This window comes from Ziziphus jujuba, chromosome 9, assembly GCF_031755915.1.
Source record: "Ziziphus jujuba cultivar Dongzao chromosome 9, ASM3175591v1".
Lineage (NCBI taxonomy): Eukaryota > Viridiplantae > Streptophyta > Magnoliopsida > Rosales > Rhamnaceae > Ziziphus > Ziziphus jujuba.
In genome coordinates, this window is record NC_083387.1 from 2,174,779 (window position 1) to 2,192,649 (window position 17,871).

General features: G+C 34.1%; 5 protein-coding genes and 1 non-coding gene across 7 annotated transcripts; 1 reads left to right on the top strand and 5 right to left on the bottom strand.

The window, feature by feature from the left end:
• The first annotated feature begins 2 nt into the window (after positions 1-2).
• Positions 3-1,797, top strand: LOC107426289 (pentatricopeptide repeat-containing protein At5g43790-like). The gene has a single exon (XM_016036417.4). It carries the CDS (start codon positions 224-226, stop codon positions 1,640-1,642), a length of 1,419 nt encoding a protein of 472 aa, XP_015891903.3. The 5' UTR covers positions 3-223; the 3' UTR covers positions 1,643-1,797.
• Positions 1,798-2,177: 380 nt separating this feature from the next.
• Positions 2,178-3,532, bottom strand: LOC107426286 (glutathione S-transferase PARB). Its single transcript, XM_016036413.4, has 3 exons — positions 3,271-3,532; positions 2,953-3,001; positions 2,178-2,842 (listed from the first exon to the last, which is right to left on the bottom strand). The coding sequence occupies exons 1-3, from the start codon at positions 3,418-3,420 to the stop codon at positions 2,403-2,405; spliced, it is 639 nt and encodes a 212-aa protein (XP_015891899.1). The 5' UTR covers positions 3,421-3,532; the 3' UTR covers positions 2,178-2,402.
• Positions 3,533-8,224: 4,692 nt separating this feature from the next.
• LOC107426258 (glutathione S-transferase F13) lies at positions 8,225-9,385 on the bottom strand. Its single transcript, XM_025077006.3, has 3 exons — positions 9,112-9,385; positions 8,909-8,957; positions 8,225-8,742 (listed from the first exon to the last, which is right to left on the bottom strand). The coding sequence occupies exons 1-3, from the start codon at positions 9,256-9,258 to the stop codon at positions 8,285-8,287; spliced, it is 654 nt and encodes a 217-aa protein (XP_024932774.3). The 5' UTR covers positions 9,259-9,385; the 3' UTR covers positions 8,225-8,284.
• A 2,010-nt stretch (positions 9,386-11,395) lies between these two features.
• Positions 11,396-14,210, bottom strand: LOC107426264 (autophagy-related protein 18a). 2 transcript variants are annotated; one of them, XM_016036385.4, is made up of 4 exons: positions 13,201-14,210; positions 12,404-12,611; positions 12,019-12,160; positions 11,396-11,767 (listed from the first exon to the last, which is right to left on the bottom strand). In XM_016036385.4, the coding sequence occupies exons 1-3, from the start codon at positions 14,044-14,046 to the stop codon at positions 12,030-12,032; spliced, it is 1,185 nt and encodes a 394-aa protein (XP_015891871.1). In that variant the 5' UTR covers positions 14,047-14,210; the 3' UTR covers positions 11,396-11,767; positions 12,019-12,029. The 2 variants fall into 2 exon arrangements, with proteins under 2 accessions (XP_015891871.1, XP_015891870.1); XM_016036384.4 differs by having other exon boundaries at positions 12,034-12,160; positions 13,201-14,208.
• Positions 14,211-14,449: 239 nt separating this feature from the next.
• Positions 14,450-14,521, bottom strand: TRNAD-GUC (transfer RNA aspartic acid (anticodon GUC)). Its single transcript has one exon. It is a non-coding gene; the product is annotated as a tRNA-Asp (tRNA).
• A 1,570-nt stretch (positions 14,522-16,091) lies between these two features.
• LOC107426259 (protein SRC2 homolog) lies at positions 16,092-17,437 on the bottom strand. The gene has a single exon (XM_016036379.4). The coding sequence runs from the start codon at positions 17,174-17,176 to the stop codon at positions 16,346-16,348; it is 831 nt and encodes a 276-aa protein (XP_015891865.1). The 5' UTR covers positions 17,177-17,437; the 3' UTR covers positions 16,092-16,345.
• Between the last annotated feature and the right edge of the window lie 434 nt (positions 17,438-17,871).

Genomic DNA, 17,871 nt, shown 5'->3' on the forward strand with positions numbered 1-17,871 from the left:
CTCCACCAAATGAAATATAATAAAAAAAAGGGATGCTGGCTGCGCATCTGGTGTAGTGGTCTCATAGTACCCTCCCACGGTACTGACCGTGGTTCGATTCCCCGGATTCGCACATCTTGCTTGTAATTTCTTTTGTTTTTTTCCCCCGCTTTATTTGGGTTTATATTCTTCTTCATTTCTCTGCAACCAAAAACACAATGTGTTTTGTCTATTCTCAACCCACATGACAAACCTTCCACAGCTCAACACTGCAACGAACAGAATTATCTATCTCCTACAGAACTGCACTTCTCCAACTCACATCCACCAAATTCAATCCCAACTCATCCTCCAAAATCTACATTCAGACACCACCATTGCCTACCATTTCATCACTGCTTGCCAATCTCTAGGACTCTTGGATTTGGCCCGCCAGCTTTTCCTCACCCATCTACCCAGACCCCATGTTTTCATTTGCAATTCTCTCATTAGAGCCTTCTCTCATTCCCCTACTCCTACTCCTCCTCATACCCCACTCTCTATATACGCTCACATGCACACAAACTCCATCCTTCCAAACAACTTCACCTTCCCTTTCCTTCTTAAATCTTTGTCCGACTTTCGGGACTTCAAGCAAGGGCAATGCATGCATACCCATATTATAAAATTGGGACATCTTAATGATATTTACGTTCAGAATTCGCTGCTCAATGTCTACGCATCGTGTGGCCATATGGGTTTATGCCGAAAAGTATTCGACGAAATGCGCCAAAGAGATGTTGTGTCTTGGACAGTTTTGATCATGGGGTATCGGAATGCTGGGAAGTACGATGAGGCGTTGATCACTTTTGAGCAGATGCAGTATGCCGGTGTAACGCCGAATCATGTAACCATGGTTAATGCCTTGGCTGCATGTGCGAATTTCGATGCCCTTGAAATGGGTCTCTGGATCCATGATTTCATTAGGAGAAGCGGATGGGAATTGGATGTGATATTGGGAACTTCTTTGATTAATATGTATGGAAGGTGCGGGAAAATTGAAGAGGGTCTGGCAGTTTTCAGAAGCATGAAGGAGAATAATACCTTCACATGGAATGCAATTATTCAAGGTCTAGCCATTGCTAAAAGCGGAGAGGAAGCAGTATGGTGGTTCAAGAGAATGGAGAAAGAAAGAATCCAGGCAGATTCAGCGACTTTGGTGGGAGTGTTATGTGCTTGTAGTTATTCGGGTTTGGTAGATACGGGAAGACAAATATTTGGTTCCTTGCTCGAAGGAAAATATGGAATTTCACCAAGCGTGAAACACTATGCTTGCATGGTTGATCTCTTTGCTCGTGCAGGCTTTCTTGAAGACGCTTTCAAATGCATTAAAGAAATGCCTTACGAGCCTACGAAATCTATATGGGGTTCATTGCTTGCCGGTGGCAGAGCTCATGGAAATTTTGAATTGAGTGAGTTTGCAGCTTGGAAGCTTGTTGAACTTGAGCCAGGGAATAGTTCTTACTATGTAGTGCTTTCTAATATGTATGTAGAAGTGGGTAGATGGAGTGATGCTGAGAGAGTTAGGGGGATGATGAAAGAAAGAGGCCTTAAGAAAGATTCCGGTTGGAGTTTTGTGGATCTTGAACACCAAGAACAAATTAATCAATTATTAGCACAATAGTCCCCAGTAACCCAGTCCCTTCAGTAAGGGGTTGGCTCTTTTGTCGGTTTAATATGATTAAAGGATTGATATTATTTCTTCAGTTCGTTTTACAGCATTTGATTTGAATCCTTTGGTTTGATATATATCGCTAGGCTATTCTGTCATGGCACAAATTTTATGCTTCTATGTGAAATCGTATTTTTTTGGTCAATATGCATTTTCCTTTGCCCTGTTTGCCACTTTGCGGAAGCAATCTTTGACAATTTCAGTAGAGGGCTCGGAGCTTGCTTCCCTAGAATGTCTTCCATCGTTGCAAATTTTTCATCTTCCCAAAAACAAGTATACGAAAATGACAAGAGACAAGTATTGCACTTCTTAAATTTTCATGGGACTATAAAAGAATTTGAAGAGCTGAGATGATACGCCTCTGGTTTTTTTACATTCTAATCAATTAAACGGTCATGTTGGTATTTGAATATTGAATTCTGTATTCTGTGTTGAAGCTGATTGATTGTCATAATGGAGGGAGAGTTCTGAGGATATGAATTAAAGGTTGTAAAGAAAAACGAAATGCCTTCTGCCATGAAATTGAAGATAGAATCACAGAGATACTAAACTAAAGAAGCAACTGATAACAACACCAAAAGTTCCAAAACAGCTAACTTAGGATCAATCTTCGCATAGAAGATTGAATATACAGAGAGGAAATCCCTTATTCATACTAGATAATTAAGTAGCCGATCCATAACACTATATTGGCAAAAGTCCTTAGTTTTGTTTACTTCATGGCAAGGACCTTGGCCCAAGCGGGCCTAACTGTAATATCAGCGACCCAGGCACTGACATGGGGGCGAGACTGGAAGAGCTCCTTAGCACTTGTCCCCATCAGGTATTGGATATTAGGGAGGTGGTGCAAATCGACCAATGTGAAGGAGTCACCAGCCATGTACTTTGACTTAGCCAGCCGAGCCTCATACACATCAAGAACTTTTCCAAGTTTAGCCATATTTTCCTCAACTATTGCCTGATCTGTTGCCATTCCAAAAAAGGGCTTGAGTGCTAACTCCCATGTCAGTTTGGATGCTGGTGGGTCGAACTGATGAGCCTCCACTTCTTTCCACACCAATAAGATTGCTTCCTTCTTCAAGTCCTCGTATACCAGGTTTGTTCCCTTGTTTGCATACTGGAGAGCAAGGTATTGGGTAATTGCCCTTGATTCTGGACATCAAAACCAAAATCATCATATACCAACAAAACTATATGTGTGTTCACCTAATTGAAAACTGTAAAAATATAAACTTTTTTTTTTTTTCCCCCCCTTCTTATACCAAAAAGCGTTAGATCTCCATCCTCGAAGGCTGGAACTTGTCCAAATGGCTGCAAAAATTAACCCAAAAAACTACCATCATGGAAATCTTAGGTGAAAAGGCAAAAGAGAGAGACCATTGATTACAAGTAATTATGGGTGCAAAGAAATAGTGTTGGTGCAAATCATAGCTATGGTGAACCCACAAGAGAGAAGCAATCTGTATGACTTTGTACTTAATTTAGTGAAAGGGAAAACCATTAAGTAGCTAATTTTAAAGTAAAGCAATTGTTCGTCACATTATATATATATATATATATATATATACATATACACTTACGTTGAGAGAAATGAAGGGTTCGTTTTTATGTTCACCAGCTTTCATGTCAACAGTAACAAAGTCGAACTCGATGTCTTTCTCGAAGAGGCATGCCAGAACCCGCCTTGCAGCTGTGGACATAGGAGTTCCATGGACTTTAATGGGTGCCATAATTTGCCAAACTAAGCAACAAAAAAGGTGAGGAAGAAGAAAATGGCAAAAGGAATGGATGGAGAATAATACAGAGGCCCTTAGATACTTAAAATAAGTGAGGACCAGATCTGCGCTGGTAACGAGTGGAAGGAACGCAGTTGGAATGGGCCTGAATTGATTTCCATTACGGGTCAATCATTATTTAATTTGTTGTTTCATTATTATTATTATTATTATTACTTTTTGGTAAACAAAAATTATTTAAAGCCTCCCACTTTAACTTTATTGTCATGCAGGGCAGGATCGACGCGCAAAGATCCACGCACCGTGACACCAAAGAGTAAGCGCACAATGTCATTATTTGCAAATAAAAAAAAATATATTTTAATCATCTTTAGCGATAAAATTTATATATTTAATAACAATTTAAATAATTATTATTAAAATTTTAAAATTATAATATATAAAATATTAAAAATAAATATTTCGATTAAAATTTATAATATAGTAAAACTGTTGCAAAGATCAAATGTATTGTATTGTTTAACTTAAAATAATAATATTTCAGGCAAAAAAAAATATAAATTAAAATAATAATAATAATGACTCGTTATTTTATTTGTACTTTTTCGCAACATTAACACGCTAAAATATCATTAAAAGTTAAAAAGAATATATTCCTTGCGGGAAATCCGTGAACTATATATAGTATTTTAAATATTTTTTTCTGAAAATATATTATTTAAACATTTGTGTCCAAAAGCAATAATGTTTATAACTAAATCCAACCATGGTGACCTGCTTATATATATATATATATAAACTCGATGGTGACCTTCTTTTTTTTTCTTTTTTTTTCTTTTTTGGGAAATTAACTCGATGGTGACCTTGTTGATTAAAAAGCATATTATATAATTAAATTATAAGGTCTAGTCATGGAAAGCATATTACATAATTAAATTATAAGGTTTAGTCGTGGAATGGCCCAGTGAAGTAACAAGTGATTGCATGCCGAATACAAATGTGCAGGTCAAAATCAAACAGTTTTAATACCATAATCAATTCACTAAAAAAATGTTTTAATATCATAATCAATTATCATTTTTAATAAAACTTTAAACTATCAGGAAGTAGAATCTATACATTTTATATCACTTTTAACATGTATTTACAAAACTATAAAAATAAAATAAGAGGGTTGAAATTTTAATTAGATACTGTAATATCTCAAACAATCGTCTCAATTATTAACTATGGCTCATTCTGCTTTTCCGCCCAAAATAGAAAAAGATATTCCCATGTGCCATTCTGGTGTCTCATTGAGGATTTTTGTCATTGAAATTTTAATTAAATACCTTAATATTATCAAAAACAACTCGTCTCCATTATTAATTACCCAAAAAAAAAAAAAAAAACTCGTCTCCATTATTAACCACGGCTCATTCTCCCAAAAAAGAAAAAAGTGTATATGAATTCACGTGCCATTCTGTGGCCCATTGAAGATGCTACATGTTTTTTTTTAATTTTTGGATAAATATTGAGTTTTTTTTTTTTTTTTTTTTTTTGAGTGAAAATAAGTATGCATTAAGCGAAAACAAGCCAGGGCCACAGGGGCTTACAAACCAAGATTCCCTCAATGGAGCCCGATGTGGTTCTCAACGATCAGGCTTATGCGCTAGCTTATGGCTTACCTCAAGAATAATCAATAGATTAGTCCCTCCACCATTCCAAGGCCGCAAGCCTTAAAAAGTGATTAGGGAGAGAATTTAAGATTCTGTTTCGCAGGATTTTTTTTCGGTTTAAAAATTCTACTGAAAAAAAAAAAAATTTTATCAAAAAATTAATATATTTGGTAAAAGTTAATAAATACTTATTAATTAAAAATAAATTTTTTTCAACTGTTTTAAAGAAGTCTAAATTTTAAACTTCTCTAAAATTTTTTTTTTTTATTTTATACAGAAATTTAATAAGTATTTAATACCGTTTAATGAGTATTTAATGCAGTTTTTTTATTTACAACCAAACATTTATTAATTTTTTAATAATTTTTTTTAAAAAAAAAAATCTATTATATAAATCTTTACAAACTAAAATTCTATTTTCATCAGCTATACCAAACAGATTCTAAATTGTACAAATAAAAAACATATAAGGACATCCTCCGAGTCTTTTTTGGCCACAAGATTTGCTAATCCATTTGAAGATCTGGCATTCCACATATACTTGTTCTTTTTTTTTCTTTTTTCTTTTTTAAGTATCAATTGAGGTCCTAGGATGTTATTTGTTCGACATTGTTCGGCACAAAAGTTTACATTTTTTATTCAAATTTGATCTCGGAAGTAGATGTAATCCTTGGTTATATCGATCTATATACCTTTTCTTCTTCTTTTTTTTTTCTCTTTTTTTTTTTTTAAAGAATCTGTATGTTTACTTTTTTAAAGAAAAAAGGATTTATAATTGCTTTAAGTACTGTAATCTATATTTTGTCATTAATAATATTGATTAAGTAAAATTCATGAATTATTTTATGGCACTGTTATTATTATTATTATTTTTTTTTTTTTCAAAGAACAGTGTTATTACCTCACATTAACGGAGGAAGGAATCCATCCACACTAATCAAGAGGAGCAGAAACCATCAATCCCTCGGTAACTACTTAGTTTATTTTATTCTTTTCTTTTCTTTTTTACTTAGTTTATTTTCTTCTCTCTCTCTTTTTTTTTTTTTTTTCCCTTCATAAGTCAAAATTATATCAAGATGATCAAATATTGACCATTAAATTATATCAAAAAATAAAATAAAAATAAAAAATATGATCATATATAAGTTTAATAATATTCTAAAATTCTATTTAAAAAGAGTATACATTATCAAATCTTAATTAATAAATATAATTTTAAATTTAAATTTTATCAATTGTAATAATCTAAAAGTAAAATATATATATATATATATATATATATATATTGATGTTAATTTTTATATTAAAAACCTAATTTGATCTTAAATGTATACGTGGACATGGACAGGAAATATAAAATATATTAACTTATGATCTGTATCATTGATTTAAAAAAAAATAAAAAGTCTGCACCATTCATATATTGCAATAATGATGGATAGACTTAGTACATATATAAAATTATTTATATCTTAATTAGGAGATAAATAAGATAATATCAATTATTTTGAATGATACTACATACGCAACATTTAGTTTATTAATATATTTATCAAAAATATATATTTTTATTTGAGTAATTTATATTTAATAATATTTATTCTTTTAATGATTCACTCCTTCATTTTTATATTATATTAATAAGTTAATCAATTAAATAGTAATATTTTTACTTTTGATAAATATATTTGTAGTGAATAGCATTACAGAGCCAATTCCATAACCTTAGCCGAAGAAGGCCGAGACATTATACTGTGACACCAAGCAAGAGCATGGAAAAGATGCTTAGCGGCGTGGCCAAAAGGAGGTAGAGATATGGGAAGTGAGTGGGATCAGCAGAAGTGAATTTATTACCTCCCAAGTTGTCGAAATTCTTTAGAGCTCTTCGTACACATGCAACACCATACACAACTCAGCTTCTTCTACTGCCACCACAGCCTCATCGGTTGGCAACCCAATCTTGGGGTTTTCGATAAGCTCTGTTATCAGCTTCTTTGCTGGAGGATCAAATAAGTGGTCTTCAACATCAATCCAAGCTGCCGCTATTCCTTGCAGCTTTGGCTCATCGAAAACTTGATCCTTATGGTAAGTATGAGCTATTTATCTCATTATTGCTCTTGATTGTGTGTGTGTTTAGTTTTACCAAATTTAAAAAAATAGAAAAATTGTAGATTATTTTATATGTGATGCAAAATTTGATATGTTTAAAATTTAGATTGCATAAATTAATAGTCAATTGTACAATTGTTTTCTAACAGTAATGTGCACAAAAATTATTTATGATTATCTATTAATTAAATATCTTTTTAGTTTTTTTTTTAAATATATTTTTTAAAAAAATTCAAAATATTTAACAAATCTTACAAAAGTAAAGAATCACTTTAATAATATATATATATATATATATTTTTTTTTTCTTATCAAGTCTGTATATAGTCTAATTAAGAAAGTTTTTTTTAAACGATTGTCTCTTTTTCTTATGGGTAAAAAAAATAAAAAATCTAATAATTGATAAATTAAAACCATTAATGATTTTCTTATATTACCTAACAAATATCTTATTACAAGTAATATGAGTGAAATACCTCATAAATTACATATATAATTTATGGTGTATTTCAACTTAGGATCCAACTTTCATTTTGCCTATTGGGATATCACAATTATACATATAATTTCAGTTTGGGTAAAATACCCTATGAGCTACCCTGGACTGTATAAAATATATAACAATATATATTGAATTGGACCCTTTTTTTTTTTTAAATTTGAAAAAAATATTGAATTGTATCGAGGGCATTTGATCGAGCAGGACGACGAAGGGGGATGGTTTTCAAAATGGGTCCAAGGGGTAATTTTGATTCGTAGAGTACGTACTGTCTATTATATATAAAATAAATTGTCATTTCTGCATAAAATAACGAGGTGGTAATACAAGGACCACATGATTGGATAAAGTTGTATGTGACGGTCAATTTGGTTGTATAATTAATATATAACCCTACAATCATTTATGGCATAAAAAGTAAATTAATAAAATGACCACAAAAATGTCACCCTGATCAATTTGTTGCAAGCTTGCTAAGTTATTTTAGAATAATGAAATAGTAGACGACCAAACGCATTTTCCAATACGACGAGAATCCAAAAACAAATAAACATAGAGGTAATGCCCTTTCTTTATGAGTACAGAGTACTATTTATTTCTCACCAAAATTCATTCCCACCGCAACTTTCTGAAATGCAGGCCTAGAAGAAATATCCTCCCACCAAGCCTTAACATGGGGACGATCATTAATGAATGAAGCCCATGGAGTTTTCATGAAATAGTGAGTGTAAGAAAGGTGGTGAAGATCAGCCAAAGTGTAGAAATCCCCAGCCAAATACTTCGTGTTGCTCAGCCTGGCTTCGTAGACGTCCAAAACCTTCCCCAGCTTCTCCAAATTGGCATCGATCACTGTTTGATCCGGTGTGGTGCCCCGTAGAGGTGCCACGAAATACTGGTACACGATTGGACAGATTGCTGGATGGTATTGTTGCGATTCCACCTCTTTCCATACCATCACCATTGCAGCATCTTTCAAGTTCTCATGCCTTATGAGATCGTGTCCTGTTTCTTTGAACTTTTCCGCTACGTATGCTGTGATTGCTCTCGACTCTGGGTGCAAAACAACAAACCAAAGATTCATAAATAAGAGAACCATTATATATATATATATATATATATAGTACTTGATCAACTATTTTAGCAAAAAAAGAAAAAAATAGTACTTGATCAACTATAGTTTTTTTGTGTGTATATGCATAGAACAAAAAAGGTTTACCGAAGAGTGTAAGATCCTCATCTTCTAGTACAGGAATCAGACCGAAGGGCTAACACATATAATGAAAGTTTAAATAAGTGAGTGATCAATATCAAAAGATTGATGTAACTAGTTGATAGGCAAGAAAAAACAAGATATATGTGTATATATATATGATATGAAAGTGTAGCTTAGTTGATTTGCAATGATTACATATTGCTTACATTCTTGGCAAGGAAAGAAGGCTGCTTGTTTTCAGTGGCGAAAAGATCAACAGGAACAAGCTTGAAATCTGCACCTTTTTCATTCAGACAAGTCATTACGGTACAGGTACATGTTGACATAGGAAGGCCATGTAGCTTCAACGCCATTTTCTTTAGTTCTTCGGAAATAAAAATAGAGAGAGAACCGTTGGTGTAAATGCACAAGAGATCAGCAGGGCTTTCTTACTATATATGTATATATATATATATATACACACACACACACAGAGAGGCCCCTGTTTGATTGTTTGTTTTTCTTTTAAAAAAAAAAGAAACTCTAGTCTTGGTACAACTTAATTTAAGTAGTAGAGACATTTTAGCTTGTTTGTTCTTCTTAACTCATAATATGTTTAATTTAAAATGTATTTAGAAGTCAAATTTTTGAACTTATCTCTTAATAAAAACATATTATCGTGTTTTCCAAAATATTTAAAATATTTGTGTGTTACCAAAAAAAGAAAAAAATTAAGTCTTGAGACAAACTTGTTTGTAAAACTGTAAAGTGTATATTTACAGTAAAGCAACATTGAATTTCCACAGTTATTTTAGCCTTATAAATCATTCTTTCTTGTTGATCTCTCAAAATCTCATGGTAAGAACACAGTAGTAGTATATGGATGTATTGATGTAGTATATGAAGATGTGAATTCCGATCTTAGAATAGTAGACAACAGCTGCTACATTACTAATGCGAGCTTTTTTTTATTAAAATATGGGGGTCCGTCACATGGTATATATTAATAAATATCCAATCTCCAAAGCCAAGACCTAACTTTTACCAGCAATTAAAGACAGATATAACGATGTGCATTAGACCAGTAAATGTAATTTATTAATCACTCATAAGCAATATTTTACATGGAATATACTTAGAGATGGTTGGATATGGACGGCTAGCTAATTCAATATTAGCATAGTGGATGAAATAATATATGAATTACCAGTCAAACCACAATTTTCCAGTGCACTGACTTCAAAATGTTTGGCATCATCATCATCTTGAGATTTGGTCTTACTTTGTTTTTCTTAACATAAACACAGAAATCGAGGTGGAAGACTGGCACTGCAATCTTTAATCTCTCTATCACGTATCACCAAACGACAAACACATTGTCAAACAGACTCAAATTTCAGCATAATCACATTAAGGGTCAAGAGTCTTGACTCAAGACCACTACTACCACAATACTCGCTGTTTAATGGTTAAGTTGGCGCTTTTGTTGGAACCAAGCCAAGAGCTGTCCAATATTTCTATTGAGCAAGACCATGATTTCCTACTGAAGATATATAGGAATTGGAGTTATTTCATTGATGTTAAATAAAATAAGAGCTGTGTACTAGTTATGGTGCACGGGAAATCTCAGACTCAGAATTTAGTTTTTAAAATAAGTATTTTGTATGGAGATCTGCTGAGTTTCCTGACAGAGTGACTTGGTAAACTGCATTTTACGATAAAACCAAAGAAGCTTGGCTTTAAAGAAACCCATTACCAATTTAGGCAAATGTTCATTTTCATCCAAATAATGACGCAAGCCAGTAATTTTTGCCAGATCCAATTCGAAGACTTGAAAACTCAAATATAGTATCAAAGGGAACAAAAAGCTAGTAGCTGCAAGCGTTATGCAACTCAAACTTAACCATACGCCGCGCAAAATTAACCAGAGTGTGGCCTTGAGCTCCGTAGAAATTTCTTAAACCGCTCACAAATGGATTTCATTAAAAGAATCTTTACAGTATATTGAAAAAGACAGACTTAAAATATTTAAATAGTTGAAAGGAGCTAGACTTTTCTTCAATCTTTTTTTCTTTTTCTTGCTAAGAGCCTCTAATCTAACGTAGTCATGCATGCACTAAGCCTATGTTTGATATGACCTATTTCTTTATAAAACAACTCATTGATTGTCATAAACTTTTTTATTCACAAAAATTGATATTTAGTTACAAGTCATTGTTGATTGAAAAAAAGCTTTTTCCAAGTCAAAATGGAAAAGCCAAATTAAGCCCTACTTTGAATCCATTGAAAAAAACTTTACAATTAAATCTATCAAATGGACCCTAAACATGTAGAGCTAGATCTTCATTTCATAAGAAAGCATTTTAGTGTTGAAAATGCCAATAATTCGTCTCCGGTTCAAGGAAGGCTACTGAAGAAATCTCCGTCACTTTGTTGCCTGATACTTGCTAAGTTAGTTTAGTCGCAGTTAAATTTGTTGAAGTCGGTTGAAGCTTTTAGTTTAGCTTCGCGTTTCAATATCAAAGCCATCATTGTATACGATAACGTACTTTTGCTTTTTACATTAAGAAGTATATTCAGACTTTCAGACAACTTCTCTCTTCCTTCTTGCCCTAGATATATGTTAGTTTATCTTCGTCAAGTTTTTCTACTTGGTATCTATTAGAAACTATACATATATACAGATACTAATGCGCCAACATTCTAGCCTGAAGGCCGGGTAAAGATAAGTAGCAATTCCAAAGGGCAAAAAACTATATATAAACACCAAATAAAAATTTGCAGTAATCATTTTATAATGCTTCTTCTGGCTTTAGAAAGTTGTGATATTCCAGTTGAATCATCTCTCCTCCATTCACAGGGTCAAACTGGCATCGGCGAAAGCTGCAAAGAAATCGAACTCGCATATCATCAATTCAATTCCAAAATCCTCATTTACCAGGAAACGAACAAGAGCATTAGATGTCTTAGGCACACATAAATCCCATAAAATAAACAACCACTTACAGATATAGATGGGACAAGATGAAACAAATATAACAGCGGAATCATCTAGATAAATTTTTGGAGCTAGACGGGTATAGTTGGACAGCTTATATAATATAAAAGTAATGTAATATTGTAAATGTTCTTACATGTTGTGATCTTACCTTCCATCCATGCCAAGAATTATAACCGTATTCTTCTGGTGACCGAAAGCAACAATATACTGAGAACCCTCAACCAAGCGGAACTGAGCCACTGACCACTCTGAGTTGAAATACTTCGGCAGTACCCCTTCAAGTGTAAGTTATATTAGATCAAGATACAAAAAACCATAAACATCAAATGTTGTCAACACATAGAAACAAATTGTATACCATGGCATCAGAAATTGTCAAGATAAAAAAGAAAGCAAGGCAAGAATTTAATTTGAAGAACCCATAAAAAGTCCCCTGTTAAAAGTTGATTGCCTCAAGCATAAGAGTTCAGCTCTCACTTGATGCTTAGTATACAAAGAGAAAAGATGAATTTTTGTACCTCTAAAGAAAGAAAGAGATGAGCTTGATGATGTGGTAGCAAGTTTATAACTGGATGGACTTTGTGATTTTGCATTCTCAGAGGACTCAGCATTAGCCTTAACACTAAAAATATGGACAGTGCCCTTGTCACTCGACACTGCTAGCCACTGCGCAGTTGAGGAAAATGCCAAACTATGAATCTCTGCTCGGTCTGCACCTCTCCTTACCTACATTTGACATCCAATGAATTTCAAAAATTATAAAAAGATAGGAATCAACATCAATTTAGGCTATACTAGAAGACCAAATTCCACCATGTAAGATATTAGCATTGGCACAGAGTGGATGAAGACACTATGTCTTGAGATGAAGAGGCATTTTTACTGAACAACACAACTATCCCCCACCATGCTGCTTTAAACGGTCATATATTAAAAAGTCCAAATTGTTTTTGTTACAAAATCTTTTATATCAAGCACTATGTGCCCAGTAATAATGCAAACCAAAAGGGTTTAAAAAAAAAAAAAAAAAATCAACAATAACATGAATTTTCTAGCAGAACCCTGTCCAAACACAAAAAACAACAAATAATTAAATCAACAATGCCCTTCCAAAACATGTTGGCAAAAGAAGAACACATTTTTAAAAACACCATGCAGAAAAGAAATTATTTTGTAACTTTATGACCCATCATACCTTCCACCTAAACGTTATTATACAGTTTATCAATCTAATCTAAACTAGGCATTTGAAACGAATACCAGTACTATCCAAATTTAAAAGAAAAACACAAAAGTCTTATGAAGTAGAACATACCTCTCGAAGCGGAGTCCCATCAACTGTGTTGAAAACCCGAATCAGAGTTCCCTTGGAGCTGGCCGTGGCGAGCAACTGTCCGTCAGATGTAAGAGCTAAGCAAGCAATCCTCGAATCATGAGCCATTATGAATTTGGTCCTATTTGCCGAACAATGCTCAACCCTGACTTGCCCCTTCAGCAACCCAGGACATACCAGCACCATCGACCCGGACAAATACGACACCGCACAAAGCCCTTTAGGGTTAGCAATAGTCTCGATCTCCTGCAACACCTTCAAGTTCTCGAAATTGTAAACCCACACTTTGTGTTCCAAAACGACGACGATACAGTCCCCGCGGAGACGCAGAGCCCGAACCACAGAGCGCATAGTTAGCTCACCGATGAAACGGCTCTGATGGTCATCCCAAATCATGACCTTATTCGGAGGGTACTGCGGGTCCGGCCCACCGCCGACCACGGCGAATAGATTACACTGGAATAGCATCTCGGCGACTCCGATTCCACCTCTGCGGTCGAAGTCGCGGCGAAAGCGCTCGCAGAATGGGTCGCAGTTGTAGACACGAAGGCCATAGTCGGTGCCGGCAACGAAGCAGACCTGGTCTTGGTTGAAGGTAAGGTGGAGAACCGACACCGGAAACTGCGGAGGAGGGGATAAGGGGTTGTTGGCGTTGGGACTAGTACTAGAGTTGGAGAAGAATACGGCGTCGTTTTCTTCTTGTTGTTGGTTGTGATCGAGTGGAAGCGAAGAGTCGGAGTCGATGGTGGTGTCGGATTGGTCTGCGTTCGAGGGAAAACCGGAATTAGACCATGAAGCTGGAGAAGAGAATGCAGAGAGAGTAGCCATTGGAGGATTAGAAAAAGACTTTGGGATTTTTTTTTTTTTAGGAGTTTTATGTGGATGGCTAGAGTACGTACAGACTAAAGATCCTTCCTTTGTTTATGTTTTGTTTTTGGTAATAAAACTAAACTAATCTTCTGTTTTTTTTTTTTTTTTTTTTTGAATTTCTTCTTCCGTGGAATGTTTCGTATTTTTATTTATTCTGTTATTTTTTTATGATAAACAAATTCCATATGATTTCTCGACACGTTCCAAAATCTCTGATCCTTTGCTTTGACTCCACGCAAAGATCGTTTCCAACTCGTTTGGAGATATTGGGCCTTAAAGTTGCAACAGCCTGGGTAAAAAAAAGGACCCAAAATAAATCCGGCCCAGGATGGTCATAAACCGAAACCCAAAATAAGAAAACCGCCGTTGCCGGGGATCGAACCCGGGTCGCCCGCGTGACAGGCGGGAATACTCACCACTATACTACAACGACCTGATGCATGTTGAACGATTTCCACTATTGAAAAATTTACTGGCCACTACATTAACCCTTCCACAACAAGATAAATCTTTATTAAGGGGAATGTATTCAATTTAAAATTTGAAAAATTTTAAAAGTCTTCTAAAGTTTTAAGGTATTCGATTTAGATTTTAAAGGAATCCATACAAGTCTAATGATATTCAATTCAGATTTTGATGGATTTTATAAAAGTCCATTAAAATCTAGATGTATTCAATTAGGATTTTATAAAATTCTTTTAAAATCTGGTGGTATTTAAAAAGTCATTGATTTTAAAAGATTTTAAAAAATGATGGATTTTAATGGATTTAAAAGGATTTTAATAGGAAAATTGTGAAGAAAATTGTCAATATGAAATCCAGCTTTAAATCCAAAGATTTCATGGGATTCTTATAAAATCTTTATGAAGTCTGTAGAATTCCATAACAATCCATCAAATACTTTAAAGTCTATAATTCATTTTAAATCCATCAAACTCTAAATTGAATACATCCCTCGAAGTGAATTTCGGTTCGGTCAATGCATGATTAAGTCTGAATTGACACATTCATCATTACTGGTTTGTGACCTTCCTCTAACTTCAGTCACAATTTCGATAGCTAGACAAAATGTCAATGACGTTAGATGAAAACTTCATCCCCATTCTCATGGGGAATTTTCCATTCTATCTCTCTGATTTTTCTTGTTTCTTTATAAATGGGACAAAGACGGAGATTTCTCAATCAGGAACCAGACAAGAGGTTTTCCTCCTTTTTTTTTGGGAGAAATTTATATAAAAAATTTATTTTATAAATAAAATGTAAGTAAAATTATTAAAATACAATAAAATACATTAAGATGATGTTGGCAATCAATACTAATAGAAAAAATATATTTAAAAAAAACTAAATATTTATTATAAAGTGTTTATAATTTCATTAAATATAAATATTTTTATAATTTTATTGAATATTTTTATCAACGTTCATGAAATTATTTAGTCACGATTAGAGAAAGAATAATAAATATTTTTATTTATATACAAAGGCAATGAAATTATAAAAAAAAATAATAATAATTATATTATTTTCCGATTTCAGTTTGTTCTCAATTTGAATTTTAAACTTTTGCTCCGAGTTCATCTCACAATTTCAATTTTTCATGAAAAAATTATCCCATTAGAACGGTGTACCGCATATATCGAGTTGATCTAGGCAAATTGCCATCCCTAAGTATACAAGAACAAAACTTCCATAATGCAAGGATATTATTATACTACTATAATAAACTCGATTTAAATGTTAAATATGCAATATGCATATACGGATAAGTAATTGTCTTGGTGTGAATGTATAACTTCAAATTTAATTTTCTAGCTTTAAAAAAAAAGAAAAAAAGAAAGTTTTTGAGTGGCTTAATTTGTTACATGGTAAACGCCTTAAAGTCAATCAATTGGCTGGCATCTGGTAAAAATGCATTTAATTAATTAAAGAAAAATAATCATAAAATAAAAAAGTCATCCACGTACAAAATGATTAGAAAACAAGCATCATCCATTACATGCAAAAAGTCTCAATAACAAAGCAGCTATCATGTTTCAACCTGAATGTACATGTTTCAGGTTGAACTCTCCGACCAAATATTTTTCATTTAGAAACTAATAAAGCAAATAAGGCACACTAATATAGACCTGGTAGCAAAGCAGAATCAAGAACAACAAACAAACTTTATTATTGAACAAAATTATCCACTATAATAATATGAACACGAAAATCAAAAGTAGATGAAAAATAAAAAATAAAAAAACTAAAACATTAATCAAAGACAATCACTGGCGTCCTCATTGGCAGATTGATAAAGAGAATCAGAAGCAGCAGCCTGGTCAGTAACCATTCCATTTATCAACAGCCCGCTAAGTATTGCATTCAACAAAGCCGGATCCACTGAATCCAGCTCCGGTTTATTGTCAGCTGGTTGCAGAAGCTGCGGCTTCACCAACGGAGCATACCCAAAACCCATTACCTTATTAGGAACATATTCAGCTGCCAAACCATACACAGGATATCCCACCGGAGGTTCCGGTCCCCCACCAAGCCCCCCTGCAATTGTAAAACCCGCAGGAGGGAATTCCGGTACCGGATAACCAGGTGGCCGGTGGTGAACCCGTCCGTCTGCTGGATATGCAATAGCCGGATCGTCCACCTTAGTTGAGGACGACGACGTCGTTTCAACAACGCGGTCGGCAAACTTGTACGACAGGTTTAGATCTCCGGTCAGCTTGCCGGAGGTTTTCCGGACTTTGTAAGTGACGTACTTGACAAACTTTCCATCTCCTCCATTGTCAAGGAGCTCCTCGATGGGAACGTTGACTTCTCCGATTTCTTTGTCGCTGTGGAGTCTCCGATTGCATTTGACCTTGAAAGTTAGAGTATGGCGGTTCTTCCGAGCCTCTGCTTCATCGATGTTGAACTTCATGGGGAAGTTCCAGTTTGGGCTTGTTCCACCATCTTTGTCGACCGGGGTCTTCTGCTCCGTATGAGAACCACCAGGCAGTGAGACGACGACGTATACGTCCATCTTGGTCAGATGTTTGACTTTTTTCAGATCTCTGGCAGAGATTACAGTTATTTCTAAGGCTCTGCACTGCATTCTCCCAGCTTCTTATTGGAGACGTTTGCAGATATTCTTTAAAGAGCTTCAGAGAGGGAAGTTTATTTCTAAAACTTCAATTTATAGACAATGGAATAAAAGTAAGGGCTTCTTCTTCAGATTTTACTCCTAAAATAGTAATACAGTCAACACAGTACTTGGTCAAACCCCCCATTTCATTTCCATTTTATTTTATTTAAAAAAACAACTCAGAGGAGGAATTTGAGTACTTGCTTTCTGTACCATCTGTCTTTGATTAATTCAATTTGGCATAAAACAAATTGGTTTAAGTGGCGCTTCCAACTTGCAATTGCCTGTAGATGTATAATAAAATTCAGTTGGGTGCACATATTATTCTTATCAAATATTCCAAATTTTTTTAAAGTAAACATAGACGAGCTGTTAAGTAATTTCTCATACAAAAATTTATTGATGAACAAATTAATTTTATGCTTGATAAGGCAACATCTGAAAACCGCTTCCTCTTTTATCATTATCATTATTATAATCTGTTCTAAGAATTAATAATAGGTGCCAAACCCGAGTCTGGTTGATAATGCACCATGGTTTGAACGCTTGACAGCTTTTATCAATATCTAAGTACCAGGCCCATAAGGGAACCAGAAGAAAAAGAGAAAAATCAAGGTTAGAAATTAGGTAGATAAGTTTGTCTTCTTTTCTCTCTCTCTCTCTCT

Coding starts and splice junctions, on each gene's coding strand:
- LOC107426264 (XM_016036384.4), bottom strand. CDS start 14,046: ATGGCTACTCTCTCTGCATTCTCTTCTCCAGCTTCATGGTCTAATTCC. Junction 12,612..13,200: donor ATGGGACTCCGCTTCGAGAG/GTATGTTCTACT, acceptor TGTCAAATGTAG/GTAAGGAGAGGTGCAGACCG. Junction 12,161..12,403: donor ATCTCTTTCTTTCTTTAGAG/GTACAAAAATTC, acceptor TTACACTTGAAG/GGGTACTGCCGAAGTATTTC.
- LOC107426259 (XM_016036379.4), bottom strand. CDS start 17,176: ATGCAGTGCAGAGCCTTAGAAATAACTGTAATCTCTGCCAGAGATCTG.
- LOC107426258 (XM_025077006.3), bottom strand. CDS start 9,258: ATGGCGTTGAAGCTACATGGCCTTCCTATGTCAACATGTACCTGTACC. Junction 8,958..9,111: donor CTTCTTTCCTTGCCAAGAAT/GTAAGCAATATG, acceptor TATATGTGTTAG/CCCTTCGGTCTGATTCCTGT. Junction 8,743..8,908: donor TGAGGATCTTACACTCTTCG/GTAAACCTTTTT, acceptor TTTTGCACCCAG/AGTCGAGAGCAATCACAGCA.
- LOC107426289 (XM_016036417.4), top strand. CDS start 224: ATGACAAACCTTCCACAGCTCAACACTGCAACGAACAGAATTATCTAT.
- LOC107426286 (XM_016036413.4), bottom strand. CDS start 3,420: ATGGCACCCATTAAAGTCCATGGAACTCCTATGTCCACAGCTGCAAGG. Junction 3,002..3,270: donor AACCCTTCATTTCTCTCAAC/GTAAGTGTATAT, acceptor TAATTTTTGCAG/CCATTTGGACAAGTTCCAGC. Junction 2,843..2,952: donor TGGAGATCTAACGCTTTTTG/GTATAAGAAGGG, acceptor TTTGATGTCCAG/AATCAAGGGCAATTACCCAA.